The sequence below is a fragment of the Pogoniulus pusillus genome, chromosome 7 (assembly GCF_015220805.1).
Source record: "Pogoniulus pusillus isolate bPogPus1 chromosome 7, bPogPus1.pri, whole genome shotgun sequence".
NCBI lineage: Eukaryota > Metazoa > Chordata > Aves > Piciformes > Lybiidae > Pogoniulus > Pogoniulus pusillus.
Window position 1 is genome coordinate 6,231,633 of NC_087270.1, and position 27,204 is coordinate 6,258,836.

The 27,204-nt window shown below is 43.1% G+C and overlaps 1 protein-coding gene across 7 annotated transcripts in view; it reads right to left on the reverse strand.

Annotated features, from left to right (window-relative positions):
- The window catches only part of RUNX2 (RUNX family transcription factor 2), a 175,402-nt gene that overhangs the window by 57,546 nt on the left and 90,652 nt on the right, over window positions 1–27,204 (reverse strand). For 2 of the 7 annotated variants that reach the window (XM_064145781.1, XM_064145779.1), the window contains one exon: window positions 21,656–22,345. The exons of the other annotated variants lie outside the window; for them this stretch is intronic. In XM_064145781.1, the coding sequence (XP_064001851.1) occupies window positions 21,867–22,345 (479 nt within the window). In that variant the 3' untranslated portion in view covers window positions 21,656–21,866. Of the gene's footprint in view, window positions 1–21,655; window positions 22,346–27,204 lie in introns of those variants that run through there. 7 annotated transcript variants of the gene reach the window in all.

Genomic DNA, 27,204 nt, shown 5'->3' on the forward strand with positions numbered 1-27,204 from the left:
GCACCTGCCTGCCTGCTAAACCTGCCATTGCCAGTGCTACATCTGGTTTCTCCAGCACTTTCAGCTCCTGGTAACACACCCCAGGAACATGCCCCAAACAATCCTCTCAGGAGACCAGAAACCAATGCAGGCTAATTAACAGCAATGTTGTGTTGAGGAGGAGCTTTGCATTCCCACAGCAGGTTGTAACACTGAAACATGTAAATTGAGTAGCTAAAAGGGGAGTGTGATGGTTTGGGTGTTCCCTGCCCCCCCACACCTTGGAAAATCACCCAGACGAGACTCAGCCAGCTCTGGAAATTGAATGAAGCTTATTATTTACAGCTTAGCACAATATACAAACAGATATTTACAGTCTATACAGTTATAGACAGAAATAGACAAGAGAAAAGGGAATACAGAAACACAACAGCCCTCCCAGAAACCTGAGTCCTCAGGAGGGGCTCCCAACTGCCCCTTCACCTTCCCCCTGCCCCTCTCAACCTTACCCCAGTCCCAAGGAAGAATGGAGGTTCAGCCAAGGGGTTAAGAAGCAAAGTGGATTAGGAAAGAAAAACGGATTGTGAGGTTAGAGAGATGCAGCTCAGCCAGTTCCCCAGCAGAAGTGCCATATCTATGTTTTGATTTTGGTTTTATACATCTCAGCAAGCCAATGAGTGAGGTAGACATCACCCTTGTCTTCCTTTCACAGCCTATAATCTAGTTCTTCTCACCAAAACATTCTAGCTAGGCTCAAAGTAGCACAGGGAGTTAAGTCCTAAGCAGGCTTTCTGCTACAAAGTGCCTGCACTTCGGTATAAATACTGAACGTTGAAGCATTATCAGCTGCATTATCAACTAACTCCTGGGATGGGGTGGGTCTGTTGTAGTAGCAGGGAGCCTTAAGGCAGAAGCAAAGCTAGGACTGGAAAAAGATCCATTAAAAAGGCTTCCTGTCAGAAAGCTTAATCACAGTAACTTTGATTTGAGAAAAATCTTTGCTATAAAAAAAAAGACACTTTCCTGAAACAGAATAATTCCATTTATAAAAACTCTGTTTCATAAGAGGAGAAAGAAAAAAAAATGTGTCACACTACAACTGCTCTTTTCTTTACAGTGTACTTGGGTATCTCTGATTTCCTAATGCCTCAGCAGGAGTGTAAATATAACACAGCAGAGAGATGAAGTAATTTGATTCTGTGGCAAGATGTTGAATAAAACCCAGTCCAGTAGATGAAATAGCCTATATAGTTATTGTATATAGTTTCAGGTTTGGTTTTTGGTTGGGTTGGGTTGGTTTTTTTCTTTTCAATAAACATTAAAAGCAGCTGTTAGCACAAACAGCAGAGCTTATCTCATCCCCTAAATCAAAATCTAGCCTCCTGTCGATGGCGTAGAGCAGCCTGACTCTGACACGCCGTATTGGCATTTCCTGCTAAATGGAAATAATAAGACCCTGGGCTTTGCTGAGCACTTCCTCCGTGCACACACTGACACGTGTTTCTCCTCCCACCTCCCCTCCATCTGTAATCACCACTCTGATGAAGTGTGACCAACCCAGAAAAAGAATGACTATGTGTGCTGGTGGATCCACTGGAAAATCATCATTTCTTTTCCAACCAGCAAACCCCCTTTTTGTTCCTGCCCTTCGATAAGCCATAGTTTGTGTTCTGTTTGCAAGCCTCGACAGTGGCAGACTGTGCCTTTTCATCACTTGAGTGCTTTTGCTTTCAGTTGCTCAGCTATAAATAGGGAAGTCTTTGTTCTGTCCCCTTTGGGTCACAGCTATGAACACGAACCGTTGAGGACACTTCAGCCTTTCCATGCTTCTCAGTTCTTCTCCTGCGAGAAAGCAGCCACACAAACAAACAGGCTGCTTTGTTTGTACTTTCTCTGAACCCATAATTTCTTCCACTAAATGTTTATGCATTCCAAACTCAAGCAACTTGCCTTGCATCTTGGGAAGCCAGGGCCAGTGATTTAGGTTACTTTCAGGACGATCTGGAGATGTATACTTACTGAGTTTATTTAACAAGTCAATTACCATGGGTTTTTTCCCTCAAAGCTAAACTTTTCCTAAACCCAAACCAGAGAGCATTTATTTTGGTGCTAATGGGAACATTTACATAAAAAGCATATTTAGAGGCAGTAGAAAGATCCTGTCTTGACACAGTTTCAGGAGAAGAGCTTGATGCAGACTCTTTACAAAGTCATGAGAGATTTTCCCTCTGTTTCAGCAAGTTTGCTATCAGCTGTTCACCTTAGGTTTAGACTCTACAAGATAGGGCAATCTCCCACTCAGTTTCCCCAGTGTCCTCAAGCCTGACCTGGAGGACCTGTCTCTAGGGTTCAAAGTCAAAGACAACGTTAATGGTACCTTCAGTCCCTGTCATCCCAGCATTGGACACTATGCTGGGCATGACAGCCAAAGAGAGCCAAAGGAATACCTGAAAACCCTGATGCTTGCTCATGAGTGGTTTGGCCCAAAACTGGACCATATCATAGAATCATAGAATCATAGAATCAAGCAGGTTGGAAGAGACCTCCAAGATCATCCAGGCCAACCTAGCACCCAGCCCTAGCCAATCAACCAGACCATGGCACTAAGTGCCTCATGCAGGCTTTGCTTGAACACCTCCAGGAACGGTGACTCCACCACATGACATGTGCTAGTTTGAAGCTAGCTGGAATGCTTTGGTGAGAAGAACTAGATTGCAGGCTGTGAAAGAGAAACAAGGGTGATGTCTACTTCACTCACAGGCTTGCTGAGAATGGGCTGCCCAGGGAGGTGGTGGAGGCACCGTCCCTGGGGGTCTTCAAGAAAAGCCTGGTTGAGGCACTTAGTGCCATGGTCTAGTTGACTGGCTAGGGCTGGGTGCTAGGTTGGACTGGATGATCTTGGAGGTCTCTTCCAACCTGATTGATTCTATGATTCTATGATTCTAAGAACAAGAATCTGAACACAGATAAGGGAGTCACTCTTTGTCCAAAGCAAGAGGAGTGCAATCATATATATCTTCACTGGGTCCAGTCTCCTCAGTTACTCATTTTGCCTGCCTTGTTTTTATTTCTCTTTCAGTTCAGCCTTTTTCTCTTCCCTTTTTTTTTTTTTGTCTTTCAAGTACAAATGAACTGAACTTTCCAAACACATCTGCACTGCTATCAGACATTGGAGCTAAAAAAAATCTTGGCATCATTTCTGAAGTTTCCCTATGTACACTTTCCTGTTCGTGTATTTCCGTCATCCAGGTATCATCACTCAATAAGCATACTGTGGCTGTAATGCTTTTCACATGGAAGGAATTGTGTTTTATTGATGGCAAATGTTGTAATGCACTTTCATGTCAAGACTAAAATCTGAAAAAGAAAACTTTTTATAGTGTATGCTACATGAAACCTCCACACTGAACCAGGCTGTAGAGAAAATATACTCAAGTACACATATGCTATGACTATATATAGTAAATTAAACAGTCCTGGCATGCTGGAATGGGCACAAGAACACATACAAAGCACTGGCACACTTAAGTAACACTCTCTCAAGCCATAAAATCACAGAACCATAGAATCGACCAGGTCGGAAGAGACCTCCAACATCATCCAGTCCAACCGAGCACCCAGCCCTAGCCAGTCAACTAGACCATGGCACTGAGTGCCTCAGCCAGGCTTTTCTTGAACACCTCCAGGGATGGCAACTCCACCACTTCCCTGGGCAGCCCATTCCAATGCCAATCACTCTCTCTGACAACAACTTCCTCCTAACATCCAGCCTAGACCTTCCCTGGCACAACTTGAGACTGTGTCCCCTTGTTCTATTGCTGGTTGTCTGGGAGAAGAAACCAACTCCCACCTGGCTACAACCTCCCTTCAGGTAGCAGTAGACAGCAATGAGGTCCCCCCTGAGCCTCCTCTTCTCCAGGCTGCACACCCCCAGCTCCCTCAGCCTCTCCTCATAGGGTTTGTGTTCCAGGCGTTTCACCAGCCTTGTCACCCTTCTCTGGACACATTCCAGCACCTCTTGCTCTGTGTTATTTTCATATCTGGAAGTTTGGCCTACAGTAAAACCCTTTAGAAAGTAGCCAGGTCTGCCTTAACAGTTAGTTGCCTTTTGTGGATGGAAAGAGAGAGCTCGACCTTTTCTCTGAAAGCACTGCACAGGCAGTTCCTGGAAGAGGATGACATCTCTGGTTTCTGTAGCATCTGGCTCCTTGTGAGGGCTCAGGCTGGTCCATGACTCAAGGTTTGACTCAAGTTTTATCTCAAGTCTGCAGAAAACCTGAGGAATAAACTCAGGAGAAGGACAAGGGGTGCAGAGACGCACAAGGTGGCCATTTCTGGTCTAGGGACATTGTGTTCCCGAGCACATGCCAAGTGGCAACGTACATTGGTTTAAATCAAGCATCTTCCCATCTTGCTTCTACACTGCTGGGACTTTTCTTCTCAAATCTTCATTCTCTCCTTTTCTGGTTCTAAGGGCTTGAGTGAGAAGAGTCATTCTTTCCTACATGTTTATGTTCAACATCCTGAGTTTATTCATAGAGCAACAAGACTGCTTTTAAAAATCAAGGCTAAATCTAGGTCAAATCTGATAAACATTTTATCCTTTGCTTTGCGGAACCAGAGGGCTGAGGCATGCAGCTGTCACTGCAGTTCAGTGAGTGGCACCATGTCAGCTTCACCACACCAACAGGCTGTGCACGTTATGCTGCAAGTGTAAGGTCAAACACATTAACTTGAAATCTCCTTCGCCAGGCTTTCAGCAAGTGCATTTTAGCTCACTTTTGCTGATAGTCACTGTTTCAGTTTTAGAGGTGCATTACAAACTTCTTTACTATGAAGCTGACAGAGCAGTGGAAGAGGCTGCCCAGAGATGTTGTGGAGTCTCCTTCTCTGAATAAATTCAAAACCCACCTGGATGCAGCTCTAGGCAACCTTGCCCTAAGTGAACCAGCAGTGGCAGGGGAGTTGGGCTAGATGATCTCCAGAGGTCCCTTCCAACCCCTGCCACTCTTTATTTCTGTGATTATCTCAACAGTTGTGGAATCAAAACCTTTTCACAAGCTCTTAGCTTTCTACACAGTAGAATTTCTTGCAGAATTTAGAAGAAGTGACCAGGAAACATGGCACATCTATAGCTGAGCCTACATACCAGGGCTGGGTAGTACTGATCTGCCTGATGTCCTGTTTAGGAGCCCACTGACACCCAGTGGGTTTGTCCATCCGCTATGATCTTTAAAGAATATCCAGATGCAGAGGAGAATTGTTCAAGCTCAAATTTTTCAGCCAGAAAAATTGTTGAGACATGATAAGAATGTACCCAAGTCACAAAGATGAATGGGCTGATGATTGGACCGGATAAACTTAAAGGTGTCTTCCAACCCAAACAATTCTACATGTTGACGGTTGGAGAAGAAAAGGGCATTCTGGAGCACTTATATTGCCTACTCTGGACTCAGACTTTGAAATTATCTCATCCTTGAACATTGAAGAGATGTCCCAGGCCTCAGTGTATTCAACAATCAGGCAATGAGCTTAGACAGCTCCTGAAGCAATTTTCAGGAGACAACTACATGTGAACATGTGGACACAAGGCAGACCCAGGTGCTATGGAAGGCAGACCCAGGTGCTGTGGCAGTGTTGTCCTTTAGAAGCCAAAGAGCCAAGTCAAAATGGTGTAAACTGCAGGATCATATACAATGACAAAGACATTCTGCACTTGGATCCTGTGCTGAAGTTACTCTGCAGACATGATTAAATTCTTTCAGGTTGCTGTAACAAGCAGTAATGTTTAGTGGCAGCTGTAGGCAGTGGCTGAGTTTGAAGCAATGAGCTGCTTCAAGAGAATCAACTTGTTAGGAGGCTCTGAGGCCTCTGAGTTTCCTGTTGCCTTAGTCTAGACCTAAAACTTTGGGTCTGTAAAATTACGAAAGAATAAAAATAGTTCTCTAAGTTTTAAAACAGGTCACTGCATGAAGAGCAAGCCAGCCTTGCTGATGGAATGGGCTGCCCAGGGAGGTGCTGCAGTCACTGTCCCTGGAGGGGTCCAAGAGAAGCCTGGATGAGGCACTTAGTGCCATGGTCTAGTTGACTGGCTAGGGCTGGGTGCTAGGTTGGACTGGATGATCTTGGAGGTCTCTTCCAACCTGCTTGATTCTATGATTTTATGATGTGTACAGAAGCTCACTCTTCTGTACAACAGCACGCCTTGGTTGTCCTCTTTGCTGCACAATAAAGGCTGCACTCAAACCTATGCTTGCACAGAAACATCTCTGCTGTCTGGGGAGACAGCATCACGAAATGTGTTTGAAATCAGGGGTCCTGAAATTGCTGAATTTCACTGAACTTTGGCCACGGAACTGAATAGCTACCAGCAGAGGGATAGTCAGATATTGCTCCTCTGTCCATGCACAGCATGACATCAGTAGCTCTGCTTCTTTCTGAAAGGGGATCAAACTTAAACATAAACACCCCATAACCTGACAGAAAGACATATGGACTGGATGATCTCAGAGCTCTCTTCCAATCTGGTTGATTCTATGATTCTATTTTAAATCACTCACTGTCTACCTGGGCTTTGTGTTCTTAGAGCTCCTTTATTCATGGAACAGCTTGAAGGGACAGCAGCTATTCATAGAAGTTACTCCTACGTAGGCAAGAGAGTCAGGATGCCACAGCCCAGATGTACTCAGAGCAAATCAAATGCAAATAACGAAACTAGCTTCATGTGGTTCAGCCCTTTTCGTCTCCTATCTTCAGCATCTTTGCCACACCACCGTGATGGCTGATAAGAAAACAGGGGGTCAAAGTGTCAAAAAAACAGGGGTTGTTTCCTTTGCATCAAATATGAAAAGCAACATTTCCCAGCTTTCTCATGGTTCAGGTTAATTCAAAGAGAGCAGCTAAAATTTTGCACAGATGGGACTCAGAGGTGCTGGCCACAAGAAGGAGGCATCTGCTCTACAGTGTATCACAGCCATTAGCATGATGCAGCTGTGCCAGGGTAAGTCTAGGCTGGATGTTAGGAGGAAGTTCTTCCCAGAGAGAGTGATTGGCATTGGAATGGGCTGCCCAGGGAGGTGTTGGAGGCACCATCCCTGGTGGTGTTCAAGAAAAGCCTGGCTGAGGAACTCGGTGCCATGGTCTAGTTGATTGGATAGGGCTGGGTGCTAGGTTGGACTGGATGATCTTGGAGGTCTCTTCCAACCTGCTTGATTCTAGGACACCTAGTTTTTCCTGGATGCCCTGCTTTTCTGAATCAGGAAGGAGACTATATCTAATTTCTTCCACTGCAGGAAATACATGCAAAAACTTGTCAGTAATGGTTAGTGCACCAGTTACAGAATGATACAATTGCCAACTCCTAATTTCCAACATAAACCTTCCCTGGCACAACTTGGGACCATTTCCTCTTGTTCAGTCTCTCGATATGAAGGAGAAGAGGTCAAGAACCACCTCACTACAACCTCCTTTCAGGTAGTTGTGGAGAGTAATAAGGTCTCCCCTCAGCCTCATTTTTCTCCAGACTGGACAAGTACAGTTCCCTCAGCTGCTCCTCATAAGACTTGTTCTCCAAGCCCTTCACCAACTTTGTTGTCCTTCTCTGGACACGCTCCACCACCTCAATGTCCTTCTCATATTAGGTGCCCAAAACTGAACACAGTATTTGAGGCAAGGTCTCACCAATGCCGCGTACAGGGGCACGTTAATTTCCTTCATCCTTCTGGTCACACAACTTTGGCATAGGCCACAATGCTGTTGGCCTTTTGGCCTTCCTGGCCACCTGAGCACACTGCTAGCTCATGTTAGCTTCATATTTAATTTCCAGCAGCTGAGTCTAATCTGAGTGACTTTTCTTAAGGGGGGGAGGGAGTGGGTAGGTAACACCCAAACCATCACATCACCCAGCTGCCTGCTCCATCTCTACAAACAACTCATTGACCATACGTTTTGTTATGCTCTTCTTATAATAGAGGGCTCAGTGCTCAGGCTTCATACCGAGAAGTAAAGGTCACACACTTAAAGTTCAAGTTGTTGGAGTCTCAGGATTTAAATTTGTTGAAGGAGAAACAGTGAGGCTTGGGAAGAGAGGGCTTTTTGAGGCAGGTGATTAGACCCACCTATAGACTATGAGCTCTCAAAAGAAACAGCTAAAGGCTATCAAAAGAAAAGACCAGTGTAAGATGAATCCAAGAACTGAAATCCATGATTGTACTAGATAGCAGCCATTATAGATACAACAGGAATGCTGCTTTTATGGTGCTCTCTTTTCCCTCATCTCTTCCACTGCAAGGTCTCTCTCTGCTCTACTTTTACGTCTCAGACAATGGATACCATTACAGTAAGCTCAGTGCAATTCTCCCAGTTTCTTCAGTTTCTTTTTTATTTAGATTCTGAAAAATGCCTTGGCCAAGAACTTGTTGGTTGTTGCTTTTTTTCCCAGCTGTGTTGACCTAATAAAAATACTGCTTTGTCTCACTGATCTACAACAACAGTGGTAGCAGACATGAGACTTTACAGAGGAGTAGTGGAATACACTACTACTGAAATGACCAAACCACTGACCAAAGGAGAATAAATCTATCTCCACCTGCTGAAGTATTCAAAACTACCTGGAAACCTCCAACCATACATATTATTTTGGGATGAGGGTGTATGGTTTAGATGGGGTTCTGCATAAAGGGGAATCCCAAAGCACTGTGTCAATTAAGAGTATAATATTAATGGTCAACATCATTACTACTTAATTGAGCACATGACTGCTGGTGCTGCACCCCAGAGTAACAGTTCGAGCACCAATATGGTTAGATCATTGCTCCCCAGTTTATTTGCAGTGATACAGCCACTTATATGCCAACTTGGCAGAGGCGTGCACAGCTGGCTTAGTTAAGATTGGTCCATTTGGAAGGTACAGATAGGCTCAAGGCTATGTGTCAGGTACAGACAGGTTAAACTTATACAAACAACTTGTAGAGTCAGCCTCCTGCAGCCAGCAGACCCTGCCTCCTGCAGCTGCATATGGGGCGTTTGCTTCACCGTCTTAGTTCCTGCCTCCAGGATGGGCTCAAGGATACTCTGCAGCACAGGTTGCTCATGGTTATCAATTCATGTCCTCTGTTAGCAAGAAATCCATCCACAGTTCCCCCGTTTTCTTTTGAGCAACCCAGGCTCGATCTGCAATTCATGACCTTCAAATCTACGTACCTAGAAGCCAAAATTCTTTGCTTTCCTAGGAAACAGAAATGAATTCTACAAAAACAATGGGCTTTCCTATGCAAAACCAGAGGCAAATTCTATCTCTCTCACCTCCTCTTTTTCTTGGACAGGCAAATTTACCCCATCTCATAGGTGTAGACCCTCAAACATGCCCAGACACAAGGTGCTGTTCCACTCATATGCACAGAAAACAAAAGCCCCCAAGCCTAAAGGTTAGAGTACTTGTCCAAGCAAGGAAGCTGGAGTTTTCTTATGTTCCATTTTCCAATACTTGAGCATCATGTAAACGCTACAATACCTCATAAAAACATATATGGGGAAAAATTATTTCCCCCTTTCTTGCATTGCATGTGAGTATGAGTGTGCCTCTGACCTTCATGCCTTCCACCTTTGAGGTTCCATTTCCTATTTGTAGCTGTGGCAAAGAAACAAATGACTGTTATTTCACTTGTAAGGCCTGAGTTCTGTAGTCATTCTTGCCTCTAACAGCAGGCCTTTGAAAATTCAGTATTGTCTTTTTGTCTGGCAGATGTACCTTTTCAAGAGGCAGCAGCCAAGCTGCTATACTTTCCCCTGATTTTGGCCCACACCACCAGTGTGAGTTTGAAAGGCACAACAGGGTGGAAAAAGGTCTGTGTGTACCACTGATGGGTTCAGGTTATGCACTTAGAGATGTATCTCTATGTGCAGCTCCTATTGTCTCCCATAGGTCAGGAAGAGCTGATAACTGAAATATTTTAGTAAGGCAGTAATTAAAATACCAAAAGGCCAACAGGGACATTAAAAGTGGCAGTGACTTCAACAAGGCTACACTTCCCCAAAGCGCTACCTGGATCTGATGGTGGCTTTGGTTTTTGACAGAAACAGCCTAATGAACGATGTGAACACTGACTCAGAATGCCCAAAACTTTCAGGGGGAGCTGAAACAGGGTAAGGAGGTGTCTTCAGAACTCTACTACTTCCAGAGTAAAGGTGAGACGTGAACATGGAGATCTGCCTCTGAGACTGCTTTCCTTTATGGTATGCATTCTTTTATCCATCTTTGTCAGGATTTCACCCCTCAGCCCCACTGGAACGGGTGCAAGTCTCCACCAACTGGACTTGAAAGAGACTTGGGGTGATGCCAGCTCCACTCAACTACAGTGTGTTCAAGCCAGTGGTTTGTGTTTTCCTGTCTCTAGGCTGTCATGCTGCAGATGACCTAAATTACTCTATTTTCTTCTCCAGATGGTGAGGTCTGATACAGGCAGGTGTGTCTGAGCAGCCAGTTGACCTAGCACAGGGCACAAGCCCTCAGCCGTGAGTAAAGGATCCTCTTTCCATCCTTCACAACAGGTGCTGCTGACATAAAATGGGCACAGGATCTGTCCCTCTGTGCCACACATGCCTGTATAAGTAAACTCAAGAGACAAGTAACACTACAGCTCATCAGCACGTTATCTGTTGGTATTTTCTGTTATGGAGAAGCTGGCAATCTGCTCCAGGGCAGATGCACGCAACAAAGAAAATGCTATTCTGAACACAACCACTCCCCAGAAAGTATCTTCTATAAATCAGTGCACAGAAATAAAAAAAATATGTCCTTGCACCCTGTTAAATGGAGCAACCAAAATACATTCTTAATTGGAAACTTATGAAAATAGTAATTGAGGGGATCCTCTTGATCAGGCAGACATGGGGAGCTTTGCAGAAGCACGTACAAAACCTTCCATCGCTGGCAAGGAAAACACTTGCACAAGATCTCCATAAACAGCTTTATCTGCAGTCTTTAGCCAGCAATCCTAAATATTGGACAAGTTCTCTCCATCATTTCATAATGGGCTTTTTTTCTGGTTTCTAGGAACTGTTTTCAAGGGTTGCCCTTCAGTGGATGAGAAAAATGTGTGAACATGATGCAGAGTTGCTTCTTTTTGACTCTTGAACGTTGCGCCACCACAGAAACACAGAATGTCACATCACCATCTATGTTCCATTTCTATTGCACATTCCACCCAGTACTGATAAAGCATGCTACAAATGTGAGTGACTTTACTGTAATCTCAAAGAACCCTGCCCAGAGGGAAATGCAGGTTTTGTGCAGAACATAAGGGAAAGATGACCAAAGGGTAGTGTGAAGAGAGTAAGGTGCATCCTTCTTAACTCTCCCTACAATGCCTCATAAAGCAACAATTCTGCCTCTATCTAGTTGTGATGGTTTGGATGTTCTCCACCCTCCCCTCCCCCCCACTTTAGAAATCACCCAGACTGGACTCAGCCAGCTCTGGAAATTTGAATGAAGCTTATATTTACAGCTAGCACAATATATAAGCAGATATTTACAGTATATACAGTTATAGACAGAAATAGACAAGAGAAAAGGGAATACAGAAACACAACAGCCCTCCCAGAAACCTGAGTCCCCAGGAGGGGCTCCCAACTGCCCCTTCACCTTCCCCCTACCCCTCTCAACCTTACCCCAGTCCCAAGGAAGAATGGAGGTTCAGCCAGGGGGTTAGGAAGCAAAGTGGATTAAAGAAACAGAGGGTGAGATTAGAAGAGAGATACAGCTCCAAGCTCGCCAGCAGCAGAAGTGCTTTACCCATGTTTCGATGCCTTTTTTACACATCTCATCAAGCCTATGAGCAAAGTAGACATCACCATTGTCTTCCTTCCACAGCCTGTAATCTAGTTCTTCTCACCAAAACATTCTAGCTAGCTTCAAACTAGCTCACTAATAATTTGAATTACCTCTTCCAGAAAATGAAGCAGACTAAAGAAATAAGGTGGGGGAGAAAGCACCAAAAAAAGATGCCATCTGAAATCGTTGGCCTCAAGTAAGCACACAACCCTTTTTTTCATGGCAAGGAGCAAGTCAAGCAAATCACCTGGTACTCTCTACAGCGCCATCAAAGGCTGCAGATTTTTCTGCTCTTTAAAGTACAGGAGGAAATCCCTGCCAGGAGTGCTCCAAATCCCTGAGCAGTGCAGGAATTGCCGCTCGACATATGCTGACCGATCAGCAACAGGACAGAAGCACAGGCTGGATTCTCAGTCCTGGACTTGGAGATTTGGCTGCCAAATGATGTTGCAAAAAACAGGCCTCTGGAGATTTCTCATACTTTTTTTTTTTTTTTTTTGGCTTATTCTCCTGGTGTATTCATCTTAACAGAAATCAGCTGTTCTGCTTCTCACTTATACAGCATTTGCAGAAGAGATTTTAGCATCTGGCCTGGCTACTATTAAAAGATGAGAACATCCTGCTCTGTTAAGAGTACATCACTACTGGCAATAAAAGGACAACAATCCTTCACATCCAGGTTTCCCAAGATCTGTCTGGATTATTTGGGATTGTTTTTCCCTTCTGTCACGGCCTTTCCTTCCTATTTTGTGATGTTTGCAGACCCCAGAGCAGTGATCAAACTGGTGCGTTGCTGGGAGCAGCTCTTTCGCAGCATTTGGATGCAGCAGCACCGCTTTCCTGCTAAGGACTTTGCTAGCTAACTGCGGAAACGAAGATGTAAACAAGTTGGGGGGTGAGTGGCTGTCTTGGTCTTTAGGCTCTGACTATTTTTACTACTATTCCAAGCTCATGGCCTGAAGTTATGGAGAGGAGAGCTCACTAGACACTAGACTTCCAATTACAGGTTTGAAACCTTTCCTGTGTGCACAAAGCCAGAGGCAGAGAAAAACCCAAGTCCAGAGGCTGGGGGCAAACTCACCATTTGTGCTTTGGGCGGTCAAGAGTGAATGTTAGAAGTGTGGGGGTGGGATGCTCTGACAAAGCCCCAGCTTCATCTCCACACTTGGAAGATACCAAGACATGGTGAGCACAGCTGTGCTGAGTGGATACTGTGGTAGTGGTCCTGTGTCAACCTTCCCTTGCACCAGAAGACCCACAGAGATGCCTTCCAAACAGCACTTTGGTGACCCTTCACTGCTAACAGCCACATTTGTGGGTTAAAAAATGCTTGCACCCCAAACTGTAAAGCTGTTAATAGAGGGACTTCAGCTGATCCTTACTGGTGTTGTCACCATCTGAATTTGGCCTTGTGGTGAAAATGAATCACTGGCAAGCTGCTGTGGCACAGCAGCTTTAAGATGGGTTGTTTGCTTTTCTCTAAGTGTTGGGACATCCCTCCATCTGCTCATCCCAGGCAAGCTGCCGGGAGGGAGTGGCCAAGGGTTGCCTCCATGGATTGCAGTGATCTCTGCTTTTCTTCCTGCCCCACTGCAAAGCTCAAGTAAGTCCGTTGGGACAGCACAACTTGGCCTTAACTTTGCATTGTTTTTCAACCAGATCAGCAGTCTGGAAACTGGGTCAATTCTTCTAAACATGTGGTTGAGAAATGTGCTGTTTCAAAGGACACTATCCATTGGTGTGAGAGCAAACTTTGGATTTGTAGTAAAAAAAAAAGGTAAACAACAACAAGAGTTCAAAGCTCTCTGTAAAGACTGAATCATAGAATCAAGCAGGTTGGAAGAGACCTCCAAGATCATCCAGGCCAACCTAGCACCCAGCCCGAGCCAGTCAGCTACACCATGGCACTAAATGCCTCATCCAGGCTTTTCTTGAACACCTCCAGGGACGGTGACTCCACCACCTCCCTGGGCAGCCCATTCCAATGCCAATCACTCTCTCTGCCAGCAACTTCCTCCTAACACCCAGCCTAGACTTCCCCCAGCACAACTTGAGACTGTGTCCCCTTGTTCTGTTGCTGGTTGCCTGGGAGAGAGGACTCTCTCCATGGGACTCTGACAAATTAGGGAAATAATAAATTCCCTGTTCTATATTTAGGGAAACTGAGGCAGAAAAGGAGGAGTGCAAAGCTGTGTGGAAAGTCACATATGATGCTGAAGTTTCCCAGCTACAGAACACAACCTAATTTGTCTTACAAGTTTTTACTGATATATCTATTGAGATATTATTTTATTTTCTCATTTGAATGGCAGAAAGAAAATTCAAGCCCCTGTGAATTCCCAAGGAGGGAAAATAAAATGCACTTGCTACTTAGACACAGTTGACACTAGAAATGCAGGCTGCATCTACCCTAAATAATATATGCAGTTTGTCTGCATGGGAGATGCAGGGTAGGCCTGAGAGTTTCACAGAATCATAGAATCAAGCAGGTTGGAAGAGACCTCCAAGATCATCCAGGCCAACCTAGCACCCAGCCCTAGCCAGTCAACTAGACCATGGCACTAAGTGCCTCATCCAGGCTTTTCCTGAACACCTCCAGGGATGGTGACTCCACCACCTCCCTGGGCAGCCCATTCCAATTTAAAAGGATGTCACTTTGCATCACCAGATGCTTTTGGAAGTTTAGGTTTTGTTCTTTTTCTGTCTCACACCACTATATGTTACCGGGGCCAACAGCTTACTGTTCCCAGAGGGGCAAATGCCAACATCTCCCCAGCTCCAAAGCCTTTTAAGTATCACAGAGAGCTCCATGCATCCAAGACCAGTACCACACCAGCAGGGAGAAGATTCTACTTACAGAAGCCCTTTTGCATGCTAAATATTTAGGTTTTTGCTTTAAGCTCATGCTAAAACTTTTCTTTGAGATGTTGAGCAGAAATGCCTGCTCTCAGTATTTTATCCATACAGTTATCTCCATCACCCATCCCAAAATCTGCATTCCTAGTGGAATTTCTTATTGATTTAACCTGTCCAACCAGTATTTCTGGATAGTAATGCCCTTGAGCTGTTCTCTGCAAGCATTCAGCCAAGTGTCTTAGCTGCAAACCTGGTCACCCTCATCACACCATGCCCTTTCCTATTCAACTGTAGGATCTAGTAGGACCCCCCAAGTACTGCAGAGCGCTGCTGTGACTTAGGCAAAGCATTGACCATCTGCAAGTGGTCACCCAGGGGAGGGATTTCACCCCCAAATATTTATTCATTTCCTCCTGATCATGCAGAAAGTAACTAAATGGTGCATGTCAATCCTTGGACATATAACTGAGGTTATTTCCTCCTTTTCCCTTGTAAACAGCTTGATGAATTTTTTATTTGGTGCCAGCACAGGGCTTGGTACTGAACCATAAAGTCAGACTCTGCTCCTTCTCTCCCCACCTCTCCCCAGGAGCTTGTTTGACACACAAAAAAGGCTGGTTTAGGTCTTGGCTGCTCTGAGCCCCTTTGGTGTTGCTCACAGCTACAGGAAATTAAAAAGTTAAAGCAACAGCCAACAGGGAAAGGTAGTATGAGATGCTGCCTGCTGCATGCACGCTGCATGGAACTAGCAAAGGCCTGGCTTCTGTGATCCAGAGTTGACTTTTGATGCTCACAATCCAAAGGCAAGATGCTCATTACTGACACCAAAAGATGAGGAAGACAACACTCACCATCCTTGTAGTAAGTTTCTTTAAAATCTACCTCCTACAAGTACTTGGAGTTTGCTATCTTCCTACCACTCTCCACATTGGGCAGCCCTCCATGCTGAGCAGCTCCTTTTCAGCTAAGGCAAATGAACTCATCTTTCTTAAGCTGCAAAAGGGTAAACTAACAAAAAGATCTAAAGCAACACCCCCAGCATGTGGTACAATGGGAATTCCTGTTCTGGACCAGTGATAGTTTGGGTAATTTGGCTCTTCCAGCCTTTATCCCAAAGAAATGTGCCAGGAACCAACAAAAGAGAGAAGGATCACTTTAACTCCTCAATAACATGTCTCTGTGAGAATTTCACCCTTTCAAACCTCTTTATTCAACTTGGCTTAGACTGAGTATCTGTTATCTGTGCAGTTACACAAACAGTTCCTAGATTAGACAACAGTCTGTAGCAGACAGCTCCTGGCCTGACTCACAGGCCCATGGGATAATTTGGAGAAGATTGTGGGAGGTCTCCAGTCCAACCTTTGGTTTAAGCAGCCTCTGCTCCAAGGTCAGACCAGGTTCCTTCACGCTTTACCCATTTGGGTCCTGTAAATCTCCTAGTACAAAGGTGGCACAACCTCCCTAGGCCCCTGTTCCACCACTTGATCATACAAAACAGTGAAAAAATGTTTATTTCCCTTTATGAGCATCTGGATTAAATGACTATGAAAGCAAGAACATAATGAACGTCCCTCTGTGCTCTGACTAGCTGAGATGGGTTAACTGGTATACCAGAGGGCAGCAAAAACTCTTACCACTAATATTTTAGCCCAAGTAACCCCCAGATGATTTATATAGCAATTACAATACAGAAAACTGATTTGTTTGCTTGATTCCTCACTCTTGGATGAAGGTTCCCTAAAATCATCTCAGATTATGGACCGGAATGAAAGCATCCTTCAAAAACCCCAAACATTATCTCAGTCTTAGCCACCAAGCAAAAAAAAAGTGTGTAGGTCCATGATAAAGCAAGAAGTGTTCACAAAATCAGCATTAGTGATATTCACATTTCAGAGGTAAAGGTTTCTTGAAATGATCAGAATCTCTTGCCTGTCTGTGCTACTATTTTGCTTTTCAAACTCAAGAGATAGCTAAAAAAAAGAGAAAAACTTACTATGAAACCAGGCACAAACTTGCACACAATTCCTGTCTTCTCTTCTTTCCCCTCCTGCAGTCAGCCTTGGGTGAACTTAACCTCACCTTCATTAGCTTCATCTCCTCCTAACCTCACTTTCATTAGCTGCATCTCCTCCTACCCCTGTCACCAGGCTGGAGGAAAAAGAGCCTCCTCCTCCAGTCTCCTCCCTGTCCATACATATATCTTTTGCTGCTTGGAAACTGTTGTTGCCTCAAGCCATGCAAATCAGAAGATTATCTGTAACTGCATTCCTCAGGTCTGACCAGGAAGAAGTGGGGATAATGCAACCCCTTCCTGGAAATGTGCCATAAACCCCAATCCCTCCCTCTCCAGTTTGGAAATCTATCCCAACTTTTCCTACCCTTCCCAGCTCTGCCCACAGCACCATAGCACCGCAGTGTCCTAGCTAATATCCCACCTAATGGCAGTTGTTAGGTTTCAGAGTGCAGTTGTTAGGTTTCAGAGTGCAGTTGTTAGGTTTCAGAGCTAACAGTCTAATAAAACGAATGGAGCAGTTTGTGCTCCTTTAAGACACAGACTTTGACAGTTTGCAGACTCGAGAAAAGAAGAAACATTTGGGATGCAATTCAGAAGGTGTCCTTTACCACCCATAGGTCTGGGAATTTGTCTTTTATATGTAATTGAAAAATTAAGTGCTGCAGAAATTGATGAGGTCACCACAGAAGGGCTGGTACCATGTCCTACTGTGCATGTGCTTTACCCTGCCTGGTGCTAAGCCAAGAGAGCGGAAGAAAAAGAAGCATAGAAGGACATTAACAAAACAAAACAAAAAAGCCATTTTTATTGAAAATGAAATTCAAACTTCAAATTAATATTACAATCATGAGAAAATGCCAAACAATTCAATTTACAGTTGCAACATACAATACAAATAGTCCCTTTGAAGTTGTAAGTAAACCAATCCACAATCGTAGTCTGTGGCACGAAGCAGAGTGTGTTTGTACAATATGTGCATGAAAAAGCAAATTTTGGGTGACAGCACTGGGAAAAAAAAATAGAATTAAAAAAAAAAAAAAAAAGCTTGTATTTACACAAAATGCTACACAAATATTTTGTTCTGGCAGAAATTCAAGACTGGTAAAGCATATTTAGCTAAAAAAACCCAAAAAAAAGGAATGTCGCTCATCTTACCTAAAACAAAAGTTACTGTAAAAGTATGGGTTTGGTTGATATACTTAAAAGTACTGCATTAGAAAAAAAAAAAAACAAAAAGGCAAAGGGTTATCTGTAAACATGGAAGTAAACAAACAGCTAAAAAAGTAGAGATTCAGGGGTGCAGAGAAGGGGGCTTCTTTAGAGATTCAGAGGTGCAGAGAAGGGGGCTTCTTTGAGCTCACGGCTGATCCAGGGTTTAATTATTGCTTTTGTTTTTCTCGTGCCTTCTTGGCCATGTGCAGCCCAACACAGAGCTGAGCTTTGCTTTGCTAAGTGTGAAAGTGCAAAATTTGCTCCACTTGAGATGGTACCTGCAGGAACTGGGAAATACTAGGTAAGGGGACCTCTGGCATAAAAAACCCCAAACATTCAATGCTATGAAAGACACAGCAGCTGGTCTTTCAAAAGAGACGATCAACACCACATGAATGATGCTGTGGGTTAAACCATTTGCTTTACTCATCCATCCCGACCTGCTGACCCTGACCTGATCACCCTTAGGAGGAGGGAGAGGACAGTTTAATCCTCTAGTGCCTGTTGTGCAGGAAGTAAATCTTTGGTAGCATAAGAGAGCTGGAAAACAAAAAAAAAAGGTAATTTTGTAATCTTTAAATCTATGACTGGTGCCAAAGACTACCAGCCACCAAAGGGAAAGGATGTCGTACCTTTGATAGAACTTCTCTCCCCTGATGCTAAGCACCTCACAAATCATCAAATAATCTGGGATCCCTGGTTGGGGTATTCTTTTTTTGGTCTGAAATCCTGATTCAAGAGCATCTCCAAGCAAATCCAACAGCATTTTCTGAAAGCTTTGATGAGCATCTCTGCCTTAGCCTGTACAACTCCCTCTGTGAGCAGCCTGATGTACTAGGAGACTTCCAAAAGGCACTGGGAGGGCTCAGTAGCATGGGAGTGTACTCATTGTGCAGCAGCTGCTGCTCCTCTGTCCATAGGTAATTAGACAATCCATTCCTTCCTACCTCAAGCAGGCTGAGCCAGATGCCTGCCCACATGACCAGGGAAGATGAGGACACGGATCAGGCCACGTGCACCTTGACCAGGAGGAGAAAACGTTTTCAAAGTCTGTCTCTAATGGTCCATTTGAGAAACCATGGGGACACAAACAGAATCCTGTCAGTACTGAGCAAAATAAAATTCTGGTCTGTGCTGGATTTAGCCAGAAAAGAAAAAAAAAAAACCCAAACAAAAAAACCAAGTGCTTGTATTTTACAACAAAGTCTTAAAAGAGAAAAAAAAAAAGAATCTGGGTTGCTGCCTGCAGCCACGCTCAACAACATTTCAACACAAAAGCACCCTAAAAATTACTTAATATGCATACAGTAAACCTTAAAAAGCCCTTCTCAGCAATAACAAATAATGTACAAATATAGTACCTTTTATTAAATAGGAAACAGCTTGCACTGGCAGTACATCTTTTTCTCTTGCTTACTACACAAAAAAAAAACCCCAAAACTGAAATGTGTAACCAGACACTGGCTTTTTAAGTGCTGCTGAGACTAACAAACGTATTTTACAGTTACAAATAAATGGACAGTGGTATGCTTCAAGCTACCACAAACCAACAATAAATAGAATCAATTACAGCTTCCATCTTTGAAGCTTTGAAGCTTTTCTAAGTATTAGAAGAAGAAGAAGAACAAAAAAAAAAAACCAAAAAGTGTCTTACTTATACTTTAAGCATACTTGGTATACAACCTTTAGAAGGCAAAGAGTTTACTGTTCCTTTTTAAGAGCACGCCATCAGGTCGGCTGGAGGGATGTACCACGCTAATGTCGGCTCCACTAACAGCTTTGCTGTTACCGAGTGGTGGTGGCGGCGTTGTCGGGCTCTCTATGGCTATGCTCACCGCTGACTTATTGCGACACTCTCCGCTGGAGAGTTTGGTGGCAGACGGGACGGTTAAGGGTTTCGGGTGCAATTTGCTTTCCCTGTATCGCACCTGGGAGCCCCAGGGTGGCTTTTAAGGTGACTTTTCTTCAGCATTTGCAGAGGTAAGTATCGCTGCCCTTAGGCTTGTCCCTCTAGTACAACAGCCACATCAGCTTCGAAGTCAACACAGCATCTTTATGGCTCTAGCATTTAATGCTAACATGCAGTGATGCGCTCTAGCATTTAATGCTAACATGCAGTGATGCGTTACCAAGCAGTTTCTGTCTCAAGTTTTGAACCTTTTTACCTCCATCAAATGGGCTGAAATTGCAAAGGGAAGGGAGGGGGAAAAAGTTTCACCAGTTCTCCCCCCTCATTTCTGACATATTCCTTGTTTGCAAAACATGGGCTCTTTTCTTTTGGGAAAGAAAACAAAGCCTGTCAAAATTCAAATCACATTGTCCAAAGAGAAAAAAAAATCTTAAATATGAGTATTTTCAACTGTTTAAGTTCTGGTAAAAATCTTGGGAGAAGGAGAAATTAGGAGATGGGTGGAAAATCTCTCATCCTTCCCACCGGTTTTCTAACGTCTCCATAACAACTGATTGAAAGGCAAGACTGTGTCGAAGGCAATCAGACAGCTAATAAAAACGTTGTAAAGCACAGTATTTCCTTCATAACTCACACCAAAAAATACACCCAGAACCATCTGATATGGATGCATTCGGGCTGGGGTTGGTCATTTTTACTCACATTGTAAACCGATTCACACTGGAACTGCTTTTCAGAGTCGGGTAAAGACTCGAAGTTTACACCAGTAAAGTAAAAAGAAAATGAAAACTAGACAACCCAAAAAAAACCCCCACCACTTTTAGAGACCCAAGTCAATATATCATTACATTAAGACACATTTCAAGGGTCCAAATGTCATTAAATAATCATAAATATTTTTTTTTTTAAAGTTATAGGATGATTCATGCTCCCAAACAACCTCAAATTTTACACATTTATAATTTAAAAGGTAAAAATAATAAGAAAGAAAAGGAAATAACATAGCTGAACACAAACACTATGTATACCGTTTGGGCTCTTGTAATAATATATATTGCCATTTTGATACTTTGCATAAGCAGTAACATTTTGGTTTGCATTTCTAAAGGTTTTGGTTGTTTTTTTTTTTTTTTTTTTTTTTTTGGTTTTTTTTTTGGTTTTTGGCTAATCGAAGGCAGAATGAACAGATACAAAAGCAAAAAAAAAAAACAAAAAACAAAAGGAAATCTTAGGGTTTTGTAGCCTAACTTGAAAACTCGTTCTCAATTTTTAAGTACCCAAAAACAAGGCAAAAAAAAGCAATGAACACAGAGAAGTTCCAACCATTATCTGCAGCAAGGCTCAGACAGATTTTTTTTGGTGGGATGGCTGTTTGCTTACAAATGCATCATGGCAAAATGGAAACAACTCAATCTTTGCTTTCTTTTTATGTGCACCAATACAAGCCAGTTGAATTGCACTACGTGTGTGAAGAGGGTCCCATACGTTGTATGATTGCAACTGTATCTGGAGTTCATGGTTGGGGGCAGGGGGTGTTAAAAAATAGAGGGGAATGCAGCCTTTGCCTTGCATCACCATGCTTCTCCTGATAGCTGGGGAGTCCATTCTCTCCTCATTGGCAAAAGAACTCACTAGTTAGCACAACATTCTGGACCAAAAAAAAAAACAACAACAGGAAAAAAAAAGGGGGGAGGGGAGGGGAAGAAAGAAAAAAAAAAGAAAAGGAGGGGGTGATTTTTTTTGTGTGTGCTTCAAAGGTACATTTTAAATATAAAACAAAGTAAAATGGTTTCAAGGAAAAATATTTTTTATATATATATATATATATATATATGTGCTTTGATTCACATAATCTGAAACATGGGTTGTGCTGCGTTGGTGACTCCTGTTATTTATGGCCATTATCATCCCATCTACACAGTTACATGTATTGGTAAAAATCTCTCTTTAAAAAGAAAAAACAACCCAAAACAACACAAAAACCAGGCACTTCATAGTTAGTCAACCGTTTGTTTGGTCTGGGGTTTTTTTGGCTCGCAGAGGTCAGGCCAGCTACAGAAGAAATCTCAGTATGGCCTCCAAACAGACTCATCCATTCTGCCACTAGAATTCAAGACGGTTGGAGAGCTGCTGTGGCTGCCATCCGCCTCCACACCATCACTCTGGTTGGGCAAGTTAGGGTTTAACAGCGTGCTGCCATTGGACGTGGTGGTGCATGGAGGAAGCATCCTGGAAGGGGAGCGGTCCCCTCCTGGCACCATGGGGAACTGGTATGATCCCGACGAAGTGCCATAGTAGAGATATGGAGTGCTGCTGGTCTGGAAAGGTCCACTTTGGTTTTGGGAAGAGCCGGGGTAGGGTGGTGGTAGGTAGGTATGGTAGTGAGTGGTTGCGGACATACCCAGTGACATGCCTGAGGTGACTGGCGGTGTATAGGTAAAGGTGGCTGGATAGTGCATTCGTGGGTTGGAGAAGCGGCTCTCAGTGAGGGATGAAATGCTTGTGAACTGCCTGGGATCTGAAAATGGGCCCAGCTCTGAAGCACCTAAAAAATTACAACAGAAGACGGGGGAAAAGATTTCTGTAAATACCATTTTTTGCACCAAGTGATGATAGAATTCTATTTCTCTACGAAAACCCACTTCTTCTGGCCCCCAAGAGAACAGCAGATCATATCAATTAATACATTGCAAGGAAAAGACTCGTAAACCTGTCTTCTACATGCCTTGGGCCAAACTCATCCCTGGTCTAACTCCAACAATGCCAATGTAGGGAGCAGCACTGCCAATCTGAAGCATCCAAATGTCACAAGTCAGGCTGGGAAAAAAAAAAAATCTCAAAAATCAAGAGCCAAAAAGAGAAATGTGGATTTGGGGTTGATTTATATTCTGCTTTCTGACCTTTGAGGGTTATGTGTCTTTGGTTTTTTTGTTATAGCATATAGAGAAACTCAGGTCTGGTTGTACATGAGAGCTGAGATTCCCATCTCAGCACAGGCCAGCAGGATCTGGGGTCTTGAGAAAAGCAGAAACTACCATTCAACTTGTAATAAAACTACAAGAGTTGGCAGCACAAAGTTAGTGGCACCACTGACACCAGGAGAGTTACACCAGGGGTGACTAAACCCTGCTTATTGCCTTAACCAATTTATTTAAGCGAAGATCTGCTCAGCTGCTTCCCATAGACGAAAAATAGGATTTGTTTCATTTAAAGGACGGACAAGGTCGCTGCGCTGATAGCAAAGATGCTAATTTTACTTTTCAGTGCAGTTGATGGAAAATTACAAGTCAAACACTCCTTTTGCCAAGGGAAAAAAAAAAAAAGAAGAAGATGTTTTTGTATGTAGTCTGGGCAGACTGGTTGCAAAAAAGACCACACAGTCTATGGCTACTGTGAACGTCTGGATGGTAACGCTCTGAATTGGAGTCTAACGCAAAACAGGGATGGGTAAACTCATTTTGCCTAATTTCTAATCCCACATCAAACACCCAATGTTTTGGAGCAGAACTGGAAAGCAAGCGTTAGTAGCTTGGTGATCTGCTTAGGAGACTGTGGGATGGACAGGAGCAGAAGATGGTGAAAGCTCGCATTGAGAGCCAGAAAAGCAAAAAACAAAAAGGGTGTGGGAAAAGGGACAGGGAGAAAGAGCTTCACGCAGAAGTACAGTACAAGAGACAGAGAAATGCCTGGGCCAGCGTGCAATAGCTACACAGATTTATAGAGAGAGAGCTGAAAAGAGCGAGGTATGAATAAATGGGGGAAAATCATTAGAACACATGAGCTCTCCCTGTACTTCCCAGGGACACTTCTACAGCATTACAGATGGGTTTACCCATCACTTTGCCAGTCTACTCAATCTGGTTTACCTAGAAGGAAAATACAACACCTTCTAGACGCCAGACTGACATGCTAAACACTGAAACACCCTGTGTATCCTCAACGTAAGCTGCAGCAATGCTTTTCCTTGTCAACAGGCTTTGAACTTGACCTACCGGTACTACTGTGTAGAAGAAGAGCCCCTCCAGCCCTTCTGCTTTTGCTCCCTACAGCACCTGCAACAGTGATTGCTACCATAAGCCAGCAACTCATGAGATCCTGCTGCCTTGTGTGGCACATTTTGTGATTCAGATCACTATTCTGTCCTGTTCTGTCAGCTTGTTTAACCTACACCTTCTATGATATCTAAAAGCAGCATGGGGGGCAAAACTCAGGCACAGCTTGGGTGCAGGCTGGAGGTTCTGGATCAGAGCCAGTCAACATCCAAATCATGCAGCCTGAAACCTGGGGAGCATAATCTCCCATCTCAAAATACATTTGTAGAGAGTTTAAACGGGCAGTAAATGACGTTTTTTAACTCTGATGACAATGTGATTGCTATTATCTTTATCAGGAACTGAATCAATGACCTAGGGGTGAATGGGTCTGTCTCCATCATCAACTCCTCCAACCCATGGAATGTAATATAACTTGTACCTTTACAACAAACACTACTACTCGATGCAAATTTCGTTCCCAACTGCAAACAATAGCCAGAGGCGATACCACCCAGATTCAAAGCTGTAATTTTGGAACACTATCCTTTATATTCTGAACAGGTCTGATACATATCTGGAAATATAAAGTTAGAACATAATTTCCCCAGCTGCTCAAAATGCTTAGTTTCAATCTGCTACTGCTTATACTCCCCTTTTTTGTTGGTGTTGTTTTGGTTTGTTTTGGTTTTGGTTTGGGGTTTTGGGGAGGGGGGGGGTTTGGCTATTGCAACTCTCCCAATATGAACAGAGTTGCTCTTGGTTCACCCTGATAGAAGCCAAGCGACTTTTCATAATCAAAGATTATGGTGTGAGTGTATGGGTGTAGAAAAGCACTGGCATTTTGGGTTTCTTTGCAACCAATTCTAATTTTTTTGCCTTAATAACAAACTGTCTGTACAGTTCTACACATTAAAATGCTGCCAAGAGATCATGTATGTGTTCAATGACTGGAAACGTGCATACCACACATAGGCAATTCTAATACAGGGCTACAGACCTCCTTATATACTCTAATAAATCTACACTTGTTTGTTTTTACTGTTGCTTGTAAAGCACAGTCCTATTTACCCAAAGGCCAAATAACCATAACCCTTTCTTATCTCATCCATGGCTGGGTCTGCACAGCTCCTGCACGCAATTCTCCAAACCCTCTTTTATCCAACATCTTCTGCTGTTTCCATAACTGACGATTTGTTCCCAGACCTCTGTATCTCCATTTTGTAAAGGTACTTTTGGAGATCAGAAAGCTTTGTGTGATGCTTGTTTTAAAGCCTTAGTTAATCCAGAAATGTTTTAACAAGTCACCTCTAAAACTCAGCTTCTTGGCATCCTCATTGCTATGCAACCTCACTGGTGCACTTTCACTCTACCCCACTGCCTCTCTCTATGCTACCTCCTAACTCCACGATCTTGGGTTAAGGTTCTAACTTGCAAGCAGTAGATGCATATTCATTTTCTATGTTTATCTCTTTGGGAAAATAAACAGGTCTTCTAGATATGATACCCACCTTTGTATATCTAGTTGTGCACAAATAGTGATGTTGATTAGCATTACAGTAACATGATGGTGCAAGTAAATAATGTATTTATTCCTCTCCCGAGCAGGATTAAAGACCAGAGCAAGAAAATTTGCATCTGTGAACTCCCACTCTCGTGATAGCTTTTATTAAATTGGTGAAGTGCAGATCCTCCACCCTGCATCACTGCCACAAGATTGTGAAACCAGACTTTTGTGAAGAGACTTTATTTTTTTCCATCAGAAAGAGAAACAAGGCAATGAGCACAGCAAGTAATCTTTTCTTATGCAGTCTGATCAGATCACTGTGCTTAAAAACAAAGCCACAACCACCCCCCCAAAAAAAAACAATTCAAAAAAACAGAAGAATCCAACTTAAACTGTTTTTAGAACTTCCAAGCTGATTTCTCCCTAAAGTACCCTAGAACTCAAGTTTTCTGAGAGTTGTATGTTTAGAACAGAAAAGTGGTCACATTAGTATGCTAATATATATGCTAACATCCTAGGTTCAATAATACTGCTCTAGTGTGTTTCATATTTACAATAAGAAGACTCAAAATTCCATGTGGTTTCATTTATTTTGATGCAGAAGCCTCATTAAAAGCCCTAGACTTGGCCATTTGCCAGCAGCTAACTAAAAGGGTTTTGCATTCGTGCTTAAAACCCAGTTTTACCTGTTGCAGCTTTGCAGCTCCACCGTTTACAGCTGAATGTGTACCATGGCCATTTCTCTTTTTCAGTTTACAGATGTCAGCTAATGCAGGTTAATGTTCATTTCTCAATTAATAAGCTGCACTTGTGGTTTGCAGAAAACAAGGCAACAAATTTCTGCCAGGTTTACAGCACTTTGGCCAATCACTTCCAATTATTAAAGATCATAATGTACGGTGGATAGATTAACTCCTTGTGGGTACAGCGAGCTGATGTCTATTTTAAAGGGCTATAGGTTAATTTTATAATACACAGATATTGCAATTTGCTTTGTCATATTATGCTATAAGGCCACCATAAAAAAAAAATTGGTCTCTTTTGTTTATTGATAGGGAAATTTCCAGCACATCAAGTCATAATCACTGGATGCAAGAAAACAGAGCAGTGTCTTATTTAAAAGTCACTGAATAGTCTGTCTCAGAAAATTCAGCTACATATAGTTAAGTGTATTTACCAGTAGCTAAATGATTCACCTGTGTTTTGTGGAACTTCAATGTCAAGACATTTGCTGAATTAGATACTAGATTTTATGGGGTTCTGTTCAATAGTTCCATTCAGATCGGGCCACAGCACTGACTGATCTATTGAAACTGCTTTTTCCTTCTCTAACATCTACTTGTATGAATTGTATGTGCAGCTTGGATTACTTACAGCTGATAGTATCGCCTTGATGAAGAATGCCACACACTTCACATGATGAGACCATTTTCAGCCTCTTACAGCTTTGCCAGACTTTAAATGTTCTGGCTGAAATTGTCCATGCTGGGCGCCTGTCTCAGGCTAAATTGTGATTTATGCATTTAGTTGTTTTTAAAATTTCATCTGAAACTCTTCTGCTGGGAAAAATACATTGTTCTACTAATCTTAAACTCTGAGGAGCCTTCCTTTGAAAAGCTGTACCAGTTCCACTCTTTGAAGCAGGGACTTGAACTTTGGAATAGGGGTGGCTTTTTGTGTGAGAGACGTTGTCATGAAAATCCAGCCAAATATGAACAAATCTCAAGCATTCTGCCTAAAAATGGGCAGAAGAGTCTGTGCCCCTACAAAGACACTTATCTAGAGGCTGGAATGAAATCCAGGAGTTTCAAGCCCAGCATTTCTTCTGCAAATATTGCTAAAACACATGGAGACATCCCCACCCAT